Here is a 21,292-nt window from a genome sequence, read left to right as displayed (position 1 = left end):
GTTGTGTTGAGTCAGCCGTCTTAAGCGTTCAGCAGAGTCACCCTTTGTCAGGGGTGCCCAAGTCCGATCCTCAAGAGCCCCTTTCCAGCTTGTTTCGGCGTATCCCTATTCCAACACACCCGATTCCAATGATCAACTCATTAGCAAGATTTGCAAAAGCCTGATAACGATCCTGATTATTTGAATCAAGTGTGGTGCAGAAGAGATGCATCTAAAACAGGCCGGATAGGGGATCTCCAGGACCGGACTTGGACAGGCCTGCACTATCTCATCTGAATGAGCCAGTGACTGAGCCACGCCGTCATTGCTTTATATTAGATAAATAAATAGCGTAAACAGTACAGGTCGGAAAGGAAGGAACTGTGGCGGACATTAGGACCATGCCTCTCACCCAGCAGGCATCCCGTTTGGGGGCGTATTCATGTGAATGTTTGTTGGCGCAAATTTGTTATTGTGCGTGATTCTATTGTTGGCAGTCTTGGAATAAAGACGTGTTCACAGTCAGTCGTGTGTGCTCATTTCAACTGCCACATTGGTGACCCCGACGCTGAGTATGTTTCAAGTCGTAGATGAAGAGGTGTCTTCCTCGGCCATGCCGCCCCAACTCCCTCATCTTGCAGCCGTCACCGCTACCGTGAGGCTACCGGAGTTCTGGCAGAGCGATCCGGCTTCGTGGTTCCAGCATGTGGAAGCGCTTTTCCACCTTCGTGGAATCACCTCCGATGACCCGAAGTACTACATGGTCGTGGCGTCCCTCGACCAACTGACTACACGTCGTGTTATGCAGCTATTGCGAGCACCTCCACATGGCGGGAAATACGACGCGCTCAAACAGCTTCTGCTGAGGAGGTTCTGTTTGTCGGACTCAGAGAGGGCAGATAGGCTCCTTTCCCTGCCCGGTTTGGGCGATGGCACGGCAGTGGATCTCATGGACAATATGCTGTCGCTCTTGGGTTCGGATGAGGGCGGTTTTATTTTCCCGCACATTTTCCTGCGACAGCTACCATCTCCGGTGCGCGCAGTGTTGGCTAACTCCGCTTGTCTGGCGACCGGCGATCATCGAGGTTTGGCTGAGGAAGCGGATCGAGTTCTGCTGGCTACGAGACGGTTCGCCGTGCAAAGTGTGGCGGCCGATTCCACCCTTGGGACGACACCAGACGTGGATCCGTCAACGGTGGCCGCGGTGGTCGTTCGAAAGCGTCGTGGGAAGGTTCTCTGCTTCTTCCATCAGCGGTTTGGCGCCAGGGCTCGGCGTTGTGTTCCCCCCTGCACCTACGAAGCTCCGGGAAACTCCAACGCCGGCGTTCAGTAGTGGCTGTGGGCGCCGGCAAAGAGAGCGAGCTGCTTTTCCTTACAGACTCGTCCTCTGGACGACGTTTCCTGGTGGACTGCGGGTCGCAAGTCAGCCTGCTTACACCCTCCGCCGTGGACAAGGCGGGCGGCGTTTGCGGACCACCCCTGTGTGCGGCTAACGGCTCGCCCATCATCAGCTTTGGTTCCAGGTCGGTGACTCTGTGCTTCCATGGACGTGATTTCCAGTGGAACTTTCTTGTTGCCGCAATCACGGTTCCCATTATCGGCGCGGATTTTCTGTGTGCACATGGACTGCTCGTTGATGTCGCAAACCGCCGTTTGATTGACGCTGTTTCTTTTGCTACTTTTCCGTGTGAGGCTGGGGGACTCGGGCCATTAACGCATGCGAATTATTTGGCATCGGGTGACATTTATCAGCGCCTGCTGACAGACTTTCCCTCCCTAACGACTCCAGCCTTTTCCACCGCATGCACTAAACACGGGGTGGAGCATTTCATACCCACGGTCGGCCCGCCTGTTTTTGCTCGCGCGCGTCGCCTTGACGCGGCCAAATTGGCGATAGCAAAAGGGGAGTTTGCTACAATGGAGCGTTTGGGGATTGTGAGGCGTTCTAACAGTCCGTGGGCCTCGCCTTTACACATGGTGCCTAAAAGGGATGGTTCCTGGCGGCCTTGTGGTGATTTTCGTCGCCTTAACAATGTGACTACGCATGACCGTTACCCCATTCCACACATTCAAGACTTTTCCACCCGTTTGGCGGGCACCACCATTTTTTCAAAAGTGGACTTGGTCCGTGGTTACCACCAGGTGCCTGTGCAGGCGGAAGATGTGCCCAAAACCGCGGTGATAACCCCGTTCGGTCTTTTTGAATTCTTGCGCATGCCTTTTGGACTGAAGGGGGCAGCACAGACTTTTCAAAGATTGATGGACTCTGTGTTGCGCAACCTCGACTTTGTGTTTGTTTATCTTGACGATATTCTGGTGGCCAGTCCTTCACCAGAGGAACATCTGTCGCACTTAACAGAGGTTTTCAAGCGTCTTGATTCGCATGGTTTGATCGTTAACCCAGCGAAATGTCATTTTGGTCTGGCTGAGATTGATTTCTTAGGCCACCGGATTTCAGCACAGGGCGCGGTCCCCTTGCCCGCCAAGGTGAAGGCAGTGGTGGATTTCCCCCGCCCGGCCTCAATTAAGGCGCTGCAGGAGTTTTTGGGCATGGTTAATTTTTATAACCGGTTTCTCCCGCGTGCGGCCCACCTCCTGCATCCTCTTTACAATGCCTTGAAAAATAAGAAAGCTAATGATACTGTCGAGTGGTCTGCACGGCGGGAACAGGCTTTTCAACAAACTAAGGACGCCCTGGCGAGTGCGACTCTCCTGGTCCACCCGATTGCGACTGCGCAAGTTGCCTTAACTACAGATGCTTCTGATATAGCTGTTGGGGCAGTGGTTGAGCAGCTCGTGGCAAATGTGTGGCAGCCTCTTGCGTTTTTCAGTCGTAAGCTGCGGGATAACGAACGCAAGTATAGTGTTTTCGACCGAGAGTTGTTGGCTTTGTACCTTGCGACGCGCCACTTTCGCTTCCTTCTTGAAGGACGCCGTTTCACGGCTTACGTGGATCATAAGCCACTTACGTTTGCGATGTCAAAGGTTACTGAACCATGGTCGGCCCGTCAGCAGCGGCACTTGGCGGCCGTTTCAGAGTTTACGACGGACGTTCGGCACGTGGCCGGTAAGTGTAACCCTGTGGCTGATTGTTTATCGCGCGCGATCGTGTGTCCAGTCCAGCTCGGGGTTGATTTTTCGGAAATGGCTGCCGACCAGTCCGTTGATCCTGACATCCGCAACCTCAAGGCGGTGAGTACGGCTCTTAAGCTTGAGGAGGTGGTGTTGCGGGGCGGTCGCACTGCTCTCCTCTGCGATGTGTCCACGGGCCGCCCTCGTCCTGTAGTTCCGTTGGAATGGCGTCGCCGGATTTTTGATTCGATCCACTCCCTGTCACACCCTGGCGTCCGTGCATCGGTCAAGCTGGTTGGGGCAAAGTTTGTCTGGCCCGGGCTTCGTAAGGACGTCAGGATGTGGGCAGCGGCCTGTGTAGCATGTCAGCGTGCCAAAGTCCACCGACACACCAGGTCGAGCCTTGAACCTTTTCCGATTCCGGCCAGGAGGTTCGACCATGTGCATGTGGACTTGGTAGGTCCCCTTCCCCCTTCGCAAGGTTTTACTCACCTACTCACTATGGTGGACCGGACGACTAGGTGGCCAGAGGCGGTTCCTCTGTCCTCCACGACCTCGGTGGATATAGCCCGTGCGTTTCTGTCGTCCTGGGTCGCGCGTTTCGGCACGCCGTCCGATATCACCTCGGACAGGGGCCCCCAGTTTGTATCTGAGCTCTGGTCAGCCTTGGCAGTATCGTTGGGTGTGCGCGTGCACCGCACTACTGCCTACCATCCGCAGGCTAACGGTTTGTGCGAACGTTTTCACCGGTCACTTAAAGCTGCGCTGCGAGCTGCGTTATCGGACGGTAACTGGGTCGACCGTCTACCATGGATTTTGCTCGGCTTACGTTCAGCGCCGAAGGAGGATCTTAATGCCGCTCCTGCTGAGTTGGTGCTCGGTCAGCCGCTTCGCGTACCTGGTGAATTTCTGCCAGACGGTTTGGACGCTCCGCCCTTTTCCTTTTTGTCGGGGGGGCCCCTGAGCCCTGCACCGGTTCACCACTGTGTTCCCAAGGTATTCGTGCCGTCCGCGCTTATGTCAGCCCGTTTTGTTTTTGTGCGCCACGATGCCCACCGCTCGCCCTTGCAGCCACCGTATGACGGCCCGTTTAGGGTGCTGGAGCGCGGCGATAAGAGTTTTGTGCTTGATATGGGTGGGCGAAGGGAGTGCGTCTCCGTAGATAGGCTAAAACCAGCTCATTTGGTTGCAGGCGATGTGCTGTTGCCGGCCCACGTCCCTCGCCGCGGTCGCCCTCCAAAGTCCGCACCCTCACTTCCGCGCGACGACGTTGTGTGTCGTGCTCCCGCTCCTGTCTCGCCTGACCCCCCTGCCCACCGGGTTTCAACTGCACCACTAAAGGATGGCCTGCGTAGTCGTTGTGGCAGGCCGGTGAAGCCCCCTGTGAGGTTTTCATTCTGAGCGACCTTCTGGGTGTTCGGGGGGAAGCTGTGTGGCGGACATTAGGACCATGCCTCTCACCCAGCAGGCATCCCGTTTGGGGGCGTATTCATGTGAATGTTTGTTGGCGCAAATTTGTTATTGTGCGTGATTCTATTGTTGGCAGTCTTGGAATAAAGACGTGTTCACAGTCAGTCGTGTGTGCTCATTTCAACTGCCACAGAACAAACTAAAACATAGCAGGTCCGATGCCTACAACACATCTTCTGATATGACTGACAGTTTCAAACTACAGAAAAGAGCAATAAGAATTAAATAAATAAATTGAGCTAAACAAGACATGTACTAACATAAAGCAGAGAAGTATTTGTATTAATGGTGCAAATCAGTGGAACAGAAACATGAAAGTTGAAAACACAATATTGCTTCTATTATTTATTTCAAAAGAATGTTTAAATCCAAAGTAATGACTACATAGGTGAATGGGGTAGAAGAGTGTTTGCACACTTTAAATTTGAGTTTGACATTGGTGTTAAAAAAAAAAAAAAAAAAAAGTAATTTCTTGTCTTTCTTTACAAAGTCTACTGTTTGAGATGATACATTTTGTATTGGCTCTTGTGGCCAATGATTTTGTCGGTGAATTTTGTTTCTCGTAGTGTCCATGTGATCAATAACTTCCTTGGTTGAAATATGCTTTGTTATGAAAAAAGGCGTAAGCCTGATAAGCTTCAGCTTCATTCTTTGTCTTTCGATTGGCTTGTCTCCGTATTGACTGTTATGTTGTCTTTTATTGAAGCTTTTTCAATAAATTATTAACCAACCAAGCAACCAACTGTTGTTGCAGTTGTGCACAGTTTTATTGTTAGTCTTTTGTTAATGTGTTCTGTATTTTCTGACATCTTCTTGCCCACTGATGGCACTGACATATTTATTTCGGCATTTGGCTGAAAATAAATGTCAGACAGACTGACTGACTTTCACCTGGCTGCATTGATTCCACGTACGTATCGTTTATATCGTTTAGAATTATTTTGTTAGATAAGAAAACAAAGTATTGTTTGAGAAAAATAGCAATAAACGACATATTGAGTCACACATGGAGGTATAACCAATAATAGTGATATAAATCTAATCGTCACACAAAATAAACTTAGGAGCATGAGAACAGCCTGCATAATTGAAATATATTGAGTTGGCTTCTGATTCCTCTCACATACATAATACAGTAAGTCAAATAATAAAGAAAGTAGTTTCTAAAAATTGCTATTTTGCTCCAACTCCAAAACAATGCCAGACATTCAAACACTACAAATCACCCGTCCTCTGCTACAGTATGTTCAGCCAAACATAACAGAATTTTTCCGCAGAGCAGAGAATATACAGTTGTGCAAAGTAGTACGATATGAAGCATAACAAAGATGGCATGTGGTGATTGTGGCCTTGTGTCTGTGTTTACCAAACACACAATACATGAGTCAGCTGCAGACATTTTTGTGAGCCAAGAGACAATGGATACTTCAAATTCAAAGAAAAATGACAAAACACAGGCGGCTAAATGCATCTCCTGAAGAGGCAAACAACATGACTGCCAAACCTCACGTTGGGCCTCATTCAGTAGAAAACGTGTAGGAATGTTTGTACTCTGCGCACAAGTTGACACGTGCGTACTGGACAATTTTATAATATATCAGGGGTGGGCAAACTTTTTGATTGGTGGGCCACAATGGTTTTGAAAATTTGACAGAGGGGCCGGACCAAGAACCGATGGATGGAGTGTTTTGGTAACCTCACCTCATCGGAGAAAAAAAACAAAAACATTTAATTTTAAATGAAAGTGAACAAAACCATCACAACAAAACATCTGTCTTTGACACACCAGAGTATTTAGAAAATAAAATATTAACAAGGTTTATTCATGTATTTTTTTTCAAGTTTGGCGGGCCGGATTAAAACGTTTAACAGGCCACCTGTGGCCCTCGGGCCATAGGTTGCCTACGCCAGGTCTATATTGATGAATCATAATTTATTCTTAAAGACCGTTTAAGTGTCCGCCATGCACTAATTTGCATAAGCCCCGCCCTAATTTCCCTATAAAAGGGCATCCATTTGCCGACATGGAACACAAACTCACAATAACAAATAACACTGGTCAACAACAAATTTTAATCAGTGACGGCTTTAGGTGTCACTAAAACTATTTTTGACACTGATTTAAAAATATCTTTATCTTTTCTTTCTAGCACATTTGGTTTTTGAGATATTTTCATTTTTTTGTTATTAAGTTTGACCCTGCGTTGTAACTCAAAGATATGACATTTCAGGAAAAGAAAAATAAGAAAGAAACACATTTAGAAATGTTTACTTGCATCTGTGATTAAAATGAAAATTGTAAAGATTTCTTGACATAAAGGAAATTAATTCCCAAGTTGAATTATAGAATGGTGCACACAAAACATGCAGACAAAAATGATTGGAATTTCAACAAAAACTGCACTGTTGTTAAAACAGATGAACAGTGCAAGAATAAAAATAATGATCCAGGGCTATTTAGGACATTAGCCAACTCATTATCCAATTCCAGATTTGTTAATATCATTAAAATTATTATTATTGCTTTTGTAAACGACTCCTTTTAATTCTTTGTGCATCTTGAGTAATAGACGTGCGTGATGTTTTTTTTTTTGTTTTTTTTTTCAAAAGCTTATCCATCATTTGTGATGTGGTCTGAGGAGGATCAAAATTTGTTCGCAGAGTACGCATATATTAAAGTGCACACATATTGATAATCACAGACTTGTGCGAGCGCACTGCTAGAGAATGAGGCCCATTCCGTACACACAAAGGAGCTTAAAGGAAAAGCGGAAAAGACAACAGCTCTTCAACTTTTTCTTGAAGTTAGCACCTATTCTTTGTCTGCTCAATGTGAACTGTTCCATTTAATTCCTCTTAATTCCTTTCCAGTCTGGAAATCTGAGACTTTTCACGTGGTCTCTCACCCTTAAAATATGAGACATTCGGCTCCCCCCCAAAAAAAAAAAAAAAGATTGCAAACATGTGTGTCTTGTTTTGTTCCGGCGCTCTCCTGGGAGAGAGGCCTTTCCTGTGTCTTGTTTTGGGGAAAACTAGCACAGATGGAAAAGCCATTTGTGGGATGAAATGTAAAGAATAATTGAACGGCCCTCAATCTTGGGCAATTCAATGTATCAGTGCAAAACTAGATACCAAAATCCATAAGTGATAGCAAAACGGAACAGAGGAAGGCAACCGACATTCCCTTTTCTACTTTTCAGAATGTTTGGGGTCACATTTTATCCAGCTGACTTTGGGAAATGGTCGGAGTCCAACCTAGGCTGTCAATCACAAGCGTGAAGAGACAAAAGCATCTTAAATTGAAAACAATTAGGATTCACATACATACAAATTATAAGACCACAGACTTACACAGGCCCAACTAACAGTAGCTTTGTAAGTGGAAAGAAAATGACGTGACCGAATGCTTTCCAGCTCATTTAAGTACCGCAGCACCAGATATGACAGCTTGTGGGGGATGAGATAACCACCACACCAATGAAAACTTCTGGCGGTGAATGCAAACATAAATGTAATTATAAAAAATAAGTTCCTCAATATATTCTAGCATGATATTTAGAAAAATATATCAGGATGTAGACTGCGATGAACACAGACATCTGACTTTACTCATGTTTTTTAGAAAGGGCGTGGTGGCGCCTGCGCACATTCTGAGTTTGAAGCATGGCGCGCCCCACTCGGTGCATTTTTTTTGATTTTTTACTTTTTCAGATTCTAAAATCTGTTAGGTATTATAGTATAACAAGACATGTATATGACCAGTTGGGTCTCGAAATATCAAGCCATTGCAAGCTTTAACCCCAGAAACATTTATTTGCGTGAAGCCAAAATGGGTGGCTCACTCTTGCAAAACTTGTGCCATGTCACAGCAATGGGATATTTATCTTTTCGTTTGTAATACACTCAACCTTGTGGTTCCTTTTCTGCAGTGCACGCGGATTTCTTTGGGGCACGTGAGCACATTGCAGTAGGTAGGGAGAAACATTTAATAATTTATTCCTCCGATCAAGCGGCACAGCCACGCCAAAATCACTAGAGCCATTTTAAAGTTTGAAATCTCCATTTAAAGAGGACCGTTTCAAAGCAGCTGCAGATTTTTGTCATAATTTGTGGTCATCTGAGTTAAACAAAAGATGCTTTCGTCTTATTTTTATTTTATTCATTACTTTTATTTATTACTTTACTTTCAAGGCAACATACTTAAGTTCAGGTTTAATTTGAGTTCAAAACAAGACAATGTCTTACAATTGTCCAAATTAAGGAAACAAACGAAAATGATTTTCATGTAATAAGCAGTTGTTACGGTGCATTTTTACTTCACTTCAGCTATTATAGTTACAAATTTAGTTAAACGTTTGTCACAAACAGTTTACAGATGGCAAAACTACATTTACATGGAATTCAATATTTTTTAGATTGTTTTTGTAATATTACAGCAGATAGCATAGTCCTTTATAGGTGAGCAGACCGTTGTAGTCTGGCTACAAAATGTGCTCAGATGCATCTCATCTTTCAGTCACTGTTATACAGTATGTATAAATGTTCCTACGCATTACATCAATGTCTTACAGGAAAATATTTTAGGTCTCCACGTTTGACTATGATGCGCTTTCAGAACAAACTTCTTTTGCAGCAGATGAACATTTGCCAGCAAAAACAACACGCAGCTTATGAACACGTGTTTCTAATAGAGGCCTTCAGCAGCTCTCAAAAACTGCAGAAATCACCTCACCTCACATTCCGGAAAAAAATACCATGCTGTAAATGCGAGTCCTCCAACATACTGCGGACAAATGCCTTTAATTTAGTCACTCTGTGTTGCAAATGGGTCAGTTCGACATTCTAAAAGTGAAATGGATTAAAAGAATAGGAAAACAATTTGAGGAAGAAAAAACATTTCTACCTTAGTACTGTATTTATGTATTATGTATCCACAGTCGATTTTACAGTTCCAAAACGTTGCCGTTTGGAGCGCCCCGTTCAAAAAAAAACAATTTGTTCACAAAGTGGAAACAGATGTTTCCCCAAAGGTTTGACAAATTCTGAAGTAGAACATCGGGACATGAGCTGAACGGAGATTGTTTTTTAAGCGACATATGAAGCTATGGCAAAAATAGCAACATTAAAGAATATTGCAGTATTTCTTATCTAATTATGTTCAACATCATTGCCATATATTGTACACTACGATATTTCTAAAATCTCTATTTTCCCATTTTGCTTCGTCATGAGAATTTATTTCCTAATACTGTGTCTTAAAGTGCAGCATGATGCAAAAATATATTTTGAGTCCAAGGTAGTTCTTATTACGCAAAACTACACAAACGAAGTGTTGTCCATGTAGCAAGGAAGCTCTCAATCAGTTAAAAAGGAAATCCAGAACAAGGTGCAGATTGAGATACTGGGATGTTTTCAGGCACAGTGGAAGACTGGCGCAAGATGCGGACAAAATCGGCTACACTAAATGTTTGTATTTTCGCAAGGGGGCGCAGTGGCTCTTCTCATTCCCTTTGAATGCAACGTGCAAGAACAAAAAAAACCTCATAAGTCAAATTCAGTTGAATTTCACATTTCTTCAAAAATATTTACTATTGGTCAGTCTACTCACGTGGGTGTCATTTTTATATAATATTGATCTAAATTGTTGAACATTGCTTGTTCTCTTTCACGATGCAACGCTAATGGTGGAACAAACGACATTTTGAGGGTCTTCTGAAAAGGGAATATTTTGGAGCTACAAGGTTTTGGCCCGACGCCAGCCGTAAACTCCAGCATTGCAGTGACCCTGAACAAGATAAGCTGTACAGAAAAATGATCGACTTACTACTCTGCTATGCTTGCAAGTATTAGACCCGGCATCTGTTTGCCTGCAAGCAAATGTTGAAGACAAAGCTCGGTGTGGCTCAGCGCAACTTCATAGGTATGGGAGAACAAGAAGGTTTTTATGATACCCAGCTGAAAGCAGCACATAATGGTTTAGGATTGATCCCTGGAAATAACACACAGAAAACAATATTTCACAATATTAGTCCCCAAAGCGAGGATTTAGTAAAAACTCATAATGCAACACTAAGAAACAGCTCTTTGAAGTGTTTACTTTTGATGTGAGCTTTGGCGACGCCATTTAAAGATTTGAAGACGAACAGAAGTATCTTAACTCTAAAGTGCATCGGGAGCCAGTGAAAAGAGGCCAAAATTGTGTTTATATGATCCGTCCTTTGGGCTCCAGTTAAAGGACCAGCAGCAGCATTTTGCACCAGTTGGAGGCGCTTGAGGGTGGACTTGCTGACTCCAAAGTAAAATGCATCACTGTTGTCAGGTTCGCCAATTTGACATATAGGGTTCACAGCTGAAAGAAGAGAGGCAATCAGCTCAAGTGGATACAGAGAGGTTAATAAAGTTTATTTGGCAACTTCATCTCCCTTCTGTTCCTTGATGTTTTTCACACATTCCCTTTTATAACATCGAGGAATCAGATTACACTTCGAGAAATCAGATTACATTCAAGGGTGGTACAGTTCGTCTTCTCAAAAGCTGGTTTAGTCCGGTTTATCATTGGCGTGCCGCCATGGGTCGCAGCTGACTTTGACGTAAACATCTTTTATCAGGACCCAGCACGATGTTGCTTGCTTCAGACTTCGACGCCAACTTATCAGGGCTCCTCACGATGTTGTTTACTTCATCCTCACTTCTGAAGAAGTGCCACCGCCCTGCCAATTGCAGACACCTCTCTGCAGTAGAGATGTCCTCCTGTACCTCCACTCTGACTGTAAACACTCAAGCATAGTCCACTCCACTAATTTGCAACATGTCATGCGCACCATGTAATGAAATAATGCTGCGTCATGGCAAATGTATAATAACCTCTAAATATTATTCTAACAACTGTAATCTAGCCTAGATGTAACGAAGGCGTGAGTACCTTTTTTTAAATGCTGCTGGGAAAGAAAGGGTTTCGCTTTAGCCAGCTACCTAAAATGAAAGAAACTGGATCGAACAACAGCAGTGAACAACAGCAAATTTGTTTGAGACATGCATTCATTTCAACCAAAGAAAACACATCAATCACAACCTTCCGGTGCAACATCACAGTGGCTTAAAGCTTTGGCTAAGCCTCCACATCCCGATTTTGATTTTCTCTAGACAGGACAGAACTCGTCTTAAGGAGAAAGTGTCTCTTTTGCTCAGCGGGACATAGATCTGATTCTAATTCCCCTAACAATGGAAGGAAATTCCATGTTTTCGTAGGATGGAACCGAGGGGCAACAAGTATACCAAAAACAGCAAGGGCGCCAAAACAGAACCTTGTGGAACACCATACGACAAAGGGGCAGAGTGGAACATAGAGCAACCTAGGCAAACACTAAAGGTCCTATCAGCCAAAAAGGATCCAAACCACACTAGAGAAGCGGATTCTGCCCCTTGCATGTCTTCTTCCCCACGGCAGCAGGCGTCTTGAGGTTTGTATTAGCCTGGGTGACCAATCAAGGAGTAGCGCCTAACACCCAACAAGGTTTGGGTGACTTAATGTTTGATTTACGGAGAAAAGGTGAAGCTGGCATAGGTGGGATGCTCACTCCCTGAGTAGCGGTGGGGGATGGGCTGGATCAGGTGGTTAGATTTTGACTGGGCACCCATTGAGTTGACAGTTGTGGAAAGGCTCTGAATAGAGTCTGTAAACTCCGTCAGGAGGTGCTCGCCTCTGCCAAACAGTGCTCGCTGGGCGCTGACAGACTGGTGGATTATGTCTGAGGGTGCTGGATCCATGATTGGCCAGAACGAACTGTGGAGTAGAATTTGGACGCTAAAGCAGAAAGTATGCAAAGACGTTGCCTGGGTGGCAAAGTGGCAAATATAATTTTTATCTGTAAAAGTAAAAACCAAATTCACCCAACAGGTGAAAAGCGCTGACTTTCCATTTTTTTAACCCTTTATTTAAACCAACAGTGCCATCTAGAGGACTCAAAAATACAACAACTGGTTCATGAAGGAAATTTGAAGCTTCATTTCCCATCACAAGTGAACAGCACATACAAAGTAGCAAAGAACAGGGCTGGACACAGTTAAGGGAGAGCATTTGACAAAGAGGCATGGGAAGATAGTAGACATTCTCACATGTATCTCTGAGGAACCAAAGCTTAAATACTGAAAGACACCAGGCCGGTGACAAACTAAAGGACCATTGCAACCGACAACATAGAGTACCAAAGCAAAGTCACAACAGTTAATACCAGTTTGCTATGTTTCATGCATGCTGACAAACACATCCCAGTTCACGTTTTCCCATTTCACAAGCTCTGATTTGAAAGTGTTCGATTTATTTAATGTATTGATCAGGAACAATAATAACAGTAGTAATTAGTTTTAGAATATTTGTGAGAGTTAACATTGGCTCCATATCTTTATGATTTACTTAAAATATATATTCAAAAATAATTTCTGAAAACCTTTTTGTTGATAATGACCAAAGGTGGGCATTGTCAGTCTGTAATTAACTAACTGGCTACATTCAGTCGGCGGCGAGAACACAATTTCCATGTCACACGCAAGCAGGTAAAACTACAAAGAACAACTACAAACGCATCTACGCCGTTTGTCTGACTCGGCGCCTCAATCACTGATGAAAACTCACAGACGGACTAAAGCACTGACGAATGCCCACCTGTGGTAATCAACACGCAATATTAATCTTAATGATAATAAGTGACCATTTGTCATGTCCCATCTGCTTTTGTTCCTGATAAAAGCTTTTGCATTTTTTTGAGAACAGAAAAAAGGTTTGCGTAATGGGCCATCACGTTTGAATTATTAGTTTATTTTGTTTGGCTGCAACTCTTCTCATCCTCCAACTCCTCTGCTGCTCTCACAATTCATGAGAAAATTACACTGAGTCACCTCGTGGCTAGTATATAACTCAAATTTTCCTCTCTTAGGTCATTCCACCCCATCGAGAGCGTAAATGCCACTTTACTCCCTGTAAACCTCCAACGACAGTACGTCCAGACTGAGCTGAAAATTGCTCTGTCAGTCTTCATCTTTCTACAGTAATTGTATATTGGCACATGGTTGTTACCTTATCTTTACAAAAAGGTTTAATTCCAGGAATGACAATCTTCATATGGATATTTTTAATGTGGGTATTTTTTGTTTTTGTCTAATTGACAATTTGTTGGTTCAACGTGGCTGAATATCTCACATGAAAGTTTGTGTGAGCAGAACATGCTCTTGGTCACAGTTGTATTTTGGTCATGTGCACCTTTCCTATGGGCTGATATTTGTGCCACTCAAAACAGTATCTGAATACTGTTGATTTGAATGTGAATTACTTAACTTGAATATCTTTTTTGAAAACTGAATTATTGAATTGAAAAACTGAATTTGAATTACAAAAAAATGTATATTTATTGTTTCATTTGAATCAGATTTTTTTTTTACCCCAATAACGTTGAAAATGAATTTAAGATTTTAAAATGCGTTTTCGAAAAAAAAGTGTTCCTCACTAAAAATTCAATACTGCATATGCTCACATTCAGTTCACCGAGTAAAAATTCAAAAGTCAGTGACAGACATACGGGAACTTTCGGCTGCCTCTAGGATGAGCAATGGATTTCAGTTACATAGATCTCCTCTCGGCCAATCAGCACCTTTGTTTTGAAGGCTGCATTATTACTATTGTCATTGTGAGAGGCACAGTAAAATGTGGTCAGCAGACTTCACGTTGCAATGAAATGAAATGACACCAGATCTACAAAGTATGGAGGAGCCCGACCATTGAGGTGGTTCGGGTTAGACATTTATTTAGACCTTTTTTAGAGGTGAAAAAAGCAGAAACAAGTGCAGTTTTAATTCTTTCATCAAAAAGATTAGTCGTGGATTAAGGGGCAGATGACAGTTTTACTGATCAAGTGTCTATTGCTAATGCTCATCTCTAAATTCCTGTCCTCCTATTTTTCCCTCTGATCGTTCTTTGGTTCCCCCTGAATATTGTGTTTAGCAAGTCTCAGGCAATTTCCCTTCCCCATCACTGACCGTAGCCCATTCTGCAACGTGCGTGTGCATGTGTATGTGTGCACGTGTGTGTGCACGTGTATGTGCATGTATTTTTGTGTTTAGTCAGGCAAAACATTAGTTGGCATTCCTGATGAACTGTATAGTCTCAGAACATACTGTGTTTGTTACTGTTCATGTTTTTAAACTAAATGAATGTTTGTTTGCGCTGCAAGTGGGCACTGCTAAAACACATTTCATAAACTCCGGAATTTCTACACGGTTAAGATGTTTAGAAATAGAAAGGAATGTATGCTCACGAATGCAAGTCAGACCTCAGAAAAGTCCCAGTGGCCGATTCAAGTGCAATGTTGAAGCGGCAATACAAATACACTTGGACTGAAATATAAATATTTCAGCAGTCAGGGCTCAGTAAACACTGGGTATCTGTTCGTTGTTTACTGTTCAGCTTAATGTGGCAAACACGTCAAATATAGACCACTGGAAACCTTTGCATAGTTGCATAATAGCCAATTCTAACAAATGTTCAAGATTCAACACCTCCTATTCAATTTCAAAAGAGCAAGATGGCAAAGAATTCAAACAGAAGAATCTGACCGCATTAGTCAAAGGTCATCAACACATGCATGCAAGGATTCATGTTTCACCTCCCTCTGAGGTCATTGGGTGGGTATTTCCTCTGTATTTGACTAGCTCGATGGCCATCAAACTGAGGTTAGCAACTCATGGAAGGCGGTGGCTCCTCAACATCCTCTGTGAGCCCAATAATCATCCAATCCCACAAAACCTCCAACTACATGTAATCATTACACCACCCACCATTACACATCAGAGTGTGCCTGGTTGGGTCTCCAGGATACCGCTTCCATATAATGCAATCTGCATGCAATGTGGCATGGGGTCCAGATGTGCTTTATAATGAAATGCTGAATCAGACTTTCACCACACAGCATGACTTCAGACATCAATACCGCTTGGGAAACTTATTACATCAGCATCTGTACATTTGAGAATGACGTATTAACTCGAGTAATTTCTAATAAAAAATACATCCTCCTGCAGCAAACAAAGTATAATAGTCCATAAAGGAAGAATACTTTGACTGCTCTAACATGAAAAACCCAAGAGCCAGTCCTAGCTCAGTTACTGTTGCTTTGTCATAACTCTGGAATGTGCATTCATGGGGCTTACGCAGTGAACAGAAAGATAACACTGAGTTTAGCGCTAATTGCTTTCATGCTTATTGTCCAGCCCAAAAATCAGCAGGACCTTAAAGTGTCCAGCCAGCCAACTTTGACAGTTACAAGTACCAGCACCTAACAATTACCAGTTCACTTTCACTGACACACTCTCACTAAAAGATGTGGTAATTGCTGTTATTAAATCAGAGAGTCCAAGTGTGCTATTGACCTCAAGCGTGCAGAGCTGTTTAAAACTAAGAAATGGAAACCTGCGCATGTATTTTACTCTTCCAAAGCAGTCCATTTAAGAGGGAGTTCTCTTCTGCTTTGTCCCACATTTCCTCATCTCTGGCCAAAACAATGGAAATATTTACTTGAGTTTTATCTCATGTCTCAACTAATTGGCTTCCCAGTCCAGGTCTGCTTCTTTTCAATACTTCTAACACTATTTCTCATTACTATTATTGTTACTTCCACACTGCAATTAAATGACCAAATTCATGATCAAACGTGAGCTTAGATTTGTGGGTGATATTAGTAAGTCTTGAAATGATTGAAATACTTAATGTATACAGTTGTATTTTAAGTACTTGGATAAAAAAATTTTTTGAAATCAATGAAAAATTTGACTTCTCAACCAGTTAAAGGAAGCTAGCTACAAGCGCCTGTATGCAATGTTCATAAAGCTTTAATAGTTTTCCGTGATTGTAATCACACAGATTGTTGTGTAAGTGTAAATGTTATGTAAGATATAAAGAAAAAACAGAATCTTATAAACATTTTGAATTTGATGCCTGCCTCACGTTCCCGGCAAGCTGTGACCCGGGCATATTTATTTCCTGGTCACAACACTCAATAAGAGTTCGGGAAATGAGGATATTCATTTCTCAAACTTTGTGGGTGGAAATGTTTTCCCTTTCATTGTTAATGTACAACTTAAGTTGCCCAACCATCCGGGGTCACTTTTGTCATATGTTACGTTTCATAATGCACCACACATTTTAACAGGAGACAAGTCTGGACCGAAGGATGGCCAGCATAGGACCTGTGCTCTTTTACTGGGAAGCCACGCCATTGCACCACAAGCAGAATGTGGCTTGGCATTGTCTTGCTGAAATAAGTAGGTGCGTCCCTGAAAAAGACTTTGCTTGTGTGGCAGCATATGTTGTTCCAAAACCTGAATGTGCCTCTCACCATTAATGGTTCCTTCAGTGATGTGCAAGTAACCCATGCTAAGGGCGCAAACACCCCCAAACTATCACAGATGCCGAACTTGGCACTGACAATACTCTAGATGGTCCTTTTACTCTTTGGCCTGGAGGACGTGATGTCCATAATTTCCAAAAGCAATTTGAAATGTGGACTCATCAGACCACAGCACGTTTCCACTTGGAATCAGTCCATTTCAAATGAGCACTGGCTCTTGATATATGGTGTGCAGTTATAACTTTGATTTGTCAATGTAGCGACAAATTATGTTGACTGACTGACAATAGTCGGGAGTGATCCTGAGCCCACATGGTCATATCTTTTCATAATGATGTCAGTTTTGATTGTGGTCCTGCCTGAGGGATCGAATGTTACAGGCATTCATTGTTTTCGGCCTTGGCCTTTGCTTGCAGAGATTTCTCCATATTCTATAAATGCTTTGATTGTATTATGGAGCGTAGATGATTAAATCTCTAAATTATTAGCAATTGTACAATGAGAAATGTTCTAGTGTTAAACTACTGGACTATTTGCTCTCTCATCCTTGCTTATGAACAGTAGATGCTCATTTTTCCAGTTTCCAATTGACCTGTTCACCTATGGAATGTTCCAAACTGGTGTTTTTTGAGCATTCCTCAGCTTTGCCAGTCTTTTTTTCCCCGATGGCCCATCTTTTTTGGAATGGGTTGTATGATTCACAATCAAAATGAGACAATATTTGAGAGGGAAAAAACCATCAGTTTCAATATGAAAGCTCTTGTACTTTGTAATTCAATATAAGCAGTAAATGACTTGCTGTTCATTTTTTTCTGTTTTAATTTAGATTTTATCCATAGTCCCAGCATCATTGAAACTGGGCTTTTTACATTCTGCAAGCGTGATCACAAAAGTAGGTCCTTATAAAAGACTGGTGTAATAACACATGACCAAGTGTGATTAAATTATGCTTAAACTGTACCTCCACGTGATTGGGAAGAATGTTGATAAATTTAAATCCGGGGATCCTCTTGTCACTACACATCACGCCTACATCTTCAGTGTGCTTACAGTCCGAAACACCAATCCCATTGGAGGGACAAAGCGCCAAAGTTTTTTCTTTGCCGGTGCAGTGGAGATTGTCAAACCAGATGGGTCCTGATGGGGAAAAAAATGATTAATCATCGGTGCCACTATAGTTGTGGAGTTAACTCAAGTTGTGGAATCAACAGAGGAAAAATCTACTCAAGGTGTTCCGAGAAAACTACGGAAAACTGGTCATGAACCAAATTTTCGATACCAATGACACTAAAAAGCCAAGAGTGAAAAAGGATGGATTAATAATTAGTTTGTTGAGACTTATATTTATTTTACAAGAGTGCAAAAAACATGCAAAGATTCTTTGTTCATAGATTCCACATCTTAGAATGACCACATCATACTTTAAATACCTTCTCCTTTCCCATATTTTGATGACGGTGACCATGAAACTGCTTCCATGTAGCCCAGCTCCCGGCAAACCACCTGTGCGGCGTGGATCGAGAAGTCGTCATCACAGACAGTTCCCCATTGGTTGTTGTAGAACACCTCTACACGACCCTCATTGTGTTTCCTCTTGTCCCCTGCCAGCCTGAGTTGAATTCTGGGTGTGTCGGGCGCCAGCTGAGGTGCAGAGTACTGCTCCTGCTCTGGCTCCAGGTAGCCTGATGGGTAGCCGAGGTGCTCATACTGGGCTAAAACCAGCTCCAATAATAGGCTGCAGCAGAACACGTAGTGGATGAGCAACATTTTGGACAGACCTGAAGAGGAAAAGGAGATAATTCATTTGATACTTGAAGAGAACAACAGTTATAAAAGAGGAACACAGTCTAAAAAACATTACTTTCATTAGTTTTCATATTATAAAGTTGAAGAACATGAAATGTGTTCATTTGCATCAACGTAAGCATTTTTTAAGATACATTATTTAATTTTAAACCATTAAATACTCTAGCAAAGGAACATTGCACCCTGAAATTTCCATGTACCGGTCACAAAAATATATAGCTTGGCCAAACTCTGCTCTCTCTTTCGCTCCGCATTACTACTTTTTGACCACAGTTCAGTTACAGTACAGTCTTTATCCCCTATTACTTACACAGACATGACTCTTTCAGGCCAGTGTGTGTACGTGCGTGCATGTGTGTGTGTGAACACCACACAAATAACAAGGAGTAACGACCTTATACTACTTAGCTATCTATGCTTGAAGTCAGTAATGATATTTTACAATGTGTAAAATGGAAAGGGGACAAGTCGAGCAAAGGAGCAGTTCATCCAAGACAAGCTTTGCAAAGGTTCGGCACAGCAAATTTCCAAGAATAAAGCATGGCTCTCCTGGTGGTGCCAGAGGACCTTGGAGGATTTGCACCACAGTGGGGGGAAAAAAAAGAAGACCACTGAAAGATTCTGTTGCATTGCGCAGCATGCCGGGTTCTGCAACTTGTTATTTGTGATTTTATACATTTATTTTTTTAGAGCCACTGGATTATTGTTTATTATTCTATATGAGAAATTGAGTAATTAAGAAGCGCAGTCCATGTTCACATCATGTTTCATGAAACAAAATGATTTGTAGGACGTGGCAAAGCTATTGTTATGTTTACATTATTATTCTAATCTGCACTTAATATTAATCCCTGTAATTGTTCTATCCCATCTGACTACGAGCAAAAGGCGCACCACATCCTGAACAGGTCGCCAGCCAATCACTGGGCAGACAGACACCATCACTGAGTGGGAACCGAACCCACGCTGCCCACGCACAAGTCAGGCGAGTCTACCACTACACCATCAAAGAGCCTATAAACATCTTACATATTAATGCTTCATTTGCCTTTACCTCAGTAATATGTAATGCACAACAGATCTTTATTTTTTTTTGTAAGAAAGATTAATTGTTGATGAATACATTAGAAAATGAACTTGGAAAAAAGTACATCGTAACTCAAATTGCATTCGCAAGTTTTAGGAAATAAAACTGCAATTAGATTATTTTCCAACATTTATATATTTTACAGCAGGAAGCGCACTATCCTAAGGAGGATGGACGTGCAGTGCAAAAAAAAGGATGGATGGATGGACAGACTGAAAAATTCTGATCATTAAAGCTCCGGCGAGAAGGCTGACTCCTCCCAGTGGACACACTGGATGCGTCATTTTCGGATGAGATGAGCAGGCGTAGGCCCTGAATGGCCTTTTTTCTGGAAAAAAAAAGTAAGTCAAGCTAATGCTTGTGGATGAAATCGTAATATATAAAAACCTACAAACAATTGTGTTTGCGTACCTTGGTGACTTATTAAAGAAAACAAACAAGAAATGTCAGAAACTGCATGTGAACTAGTAATTTCCTCATCCTCTTTGAAGTGAGCCATGAAAATGCGAGTCATTTTGTCACGTTTTTGGAGATTGCATTGACCCTAAACAGAGATGTCCACACCCAATTTGGGGTCAGATTGTCCCGTTATGTTGACATTGTCAGCGACATATATACCATGACTGAATGGATAAATTGTGATCAGTTGTTCCCGTGATCCCACCAAGATATCGAGGGAGGAGAGGGGCGTGGCCATATCATAATATCAAGTTCATTACTTTGGTATTGAGTTCTCCAATACAAAATGATAAAATTGAAAATGCAAGCTAATATCAGTTTCATGATTTAAAAAATACATAAATTGAGCTCGGCGTTGAAAATGGAACTACTTGGCCAGGAAGTTGCGAAACGACAAGCATGCAATGATGCAAACTCCCACAGAAATCCTTACTCTGAAGAGGACGATACATCATTTCTAAGTCCAATACTTACGTAACCAAAATTTCACAGTTTGACAATAGACTGCAAAAGAATGGTTATTAAAAAAAAACAACTAATATGTCATTGTTCATATTTCACATACCAATCAACTGATTTAAAATCTCACCAGCTGCATTCTAAAGGAGAACGTGTCCAGAAATCTTACAGCACGCTTTTTCCTTCGCTCATTGTAACGTGGCAGTGGTTGCACAAGTGGGAAAGAACATTGCAAAATGAACAGCTACTGCCAGTGAGTTTGAAACATTATGGGGATCGAACAAAGCAGTCAGTACCAATGCATAGAAAACACTGTGTCCAAACTTATCTTTAGAATACAAAAAAGCACATCGTCACATATGATTGAAACTTAAATGCTGAAATCAAACTACCAAGAACATCAGCTGCACCCAGCAATTTTCACACGAACACAACTTGTTTTCCATGATCCGTGTTTATGGTTAGGAAGTATTTTGCATTCTAAAAAGAATTTTCAGTTATATGTACAAATACGACAAAAGTCCCACCAGATTCTATAAGGATATTCATGTTAGAAGGCTCAAAA

General features: G+C 42.4%; 1 protein-coding gene across 4 annotated transcripts in view; it reads right to left on the bottom strand.

The window, feature by feature from the left end:
- Positions 1–20,878, bottom strand: part of loxl2b (lysyl oxidase-like 2b) — a 43,285-nt gene extending 22,407 nt beyond the window's left edge. For all 4 annotated transcript variants that reach the window (XM_088301620.1, XM_088301629.1, XM_088301622.1 and 1 more), the window contains exons 1-3: positions 20,858–20,878; positions 18,347–18,694; positions 17,878–18,053 (exon numbers count right to left, since the gene is read on the bottom strand). In XM_088301620.1, coding sequence (XP_088157746.1) covers positions 17,878–18,053; positions 18,347–18,683 — 513 coding nt within the window. In that variant the 5' untranslated portion in view covers positions 18,684–18,694; positions 20,858–20,878. The remainder of the gene's footprint in view (positions 1–17,877; positions 18,054–18,346; positions 18,695–20,857) is intronic.
- Between the last annotated feature and the right edge of the window lie 414 nt (positions 20,879–21,292).

The sequence above is a fragment of the Idiotropiscis lumnitzeri genome, chromosome 1 (assembly GCF_059441095.1).
Source record: "Idiotropiscis lumnitzeri isolate Australia: NSW breed Sydney's pygmy pipehorse chromosome 1, RoL_Ilum_1.0, whole genome shotgun sequence".
NCBI lineage: Eukaryota > Metazoa > Chordata > Actinopteri > Syngnathiformes > Syngnathidae > Idiotropiscis > Idiotropiscis lumnitzeri.
The sequence above is the reverse complement of the archived record's forward strand: the minus strand, read 5'-3'. Positions and strand labels throughout refer to the sequence as shown.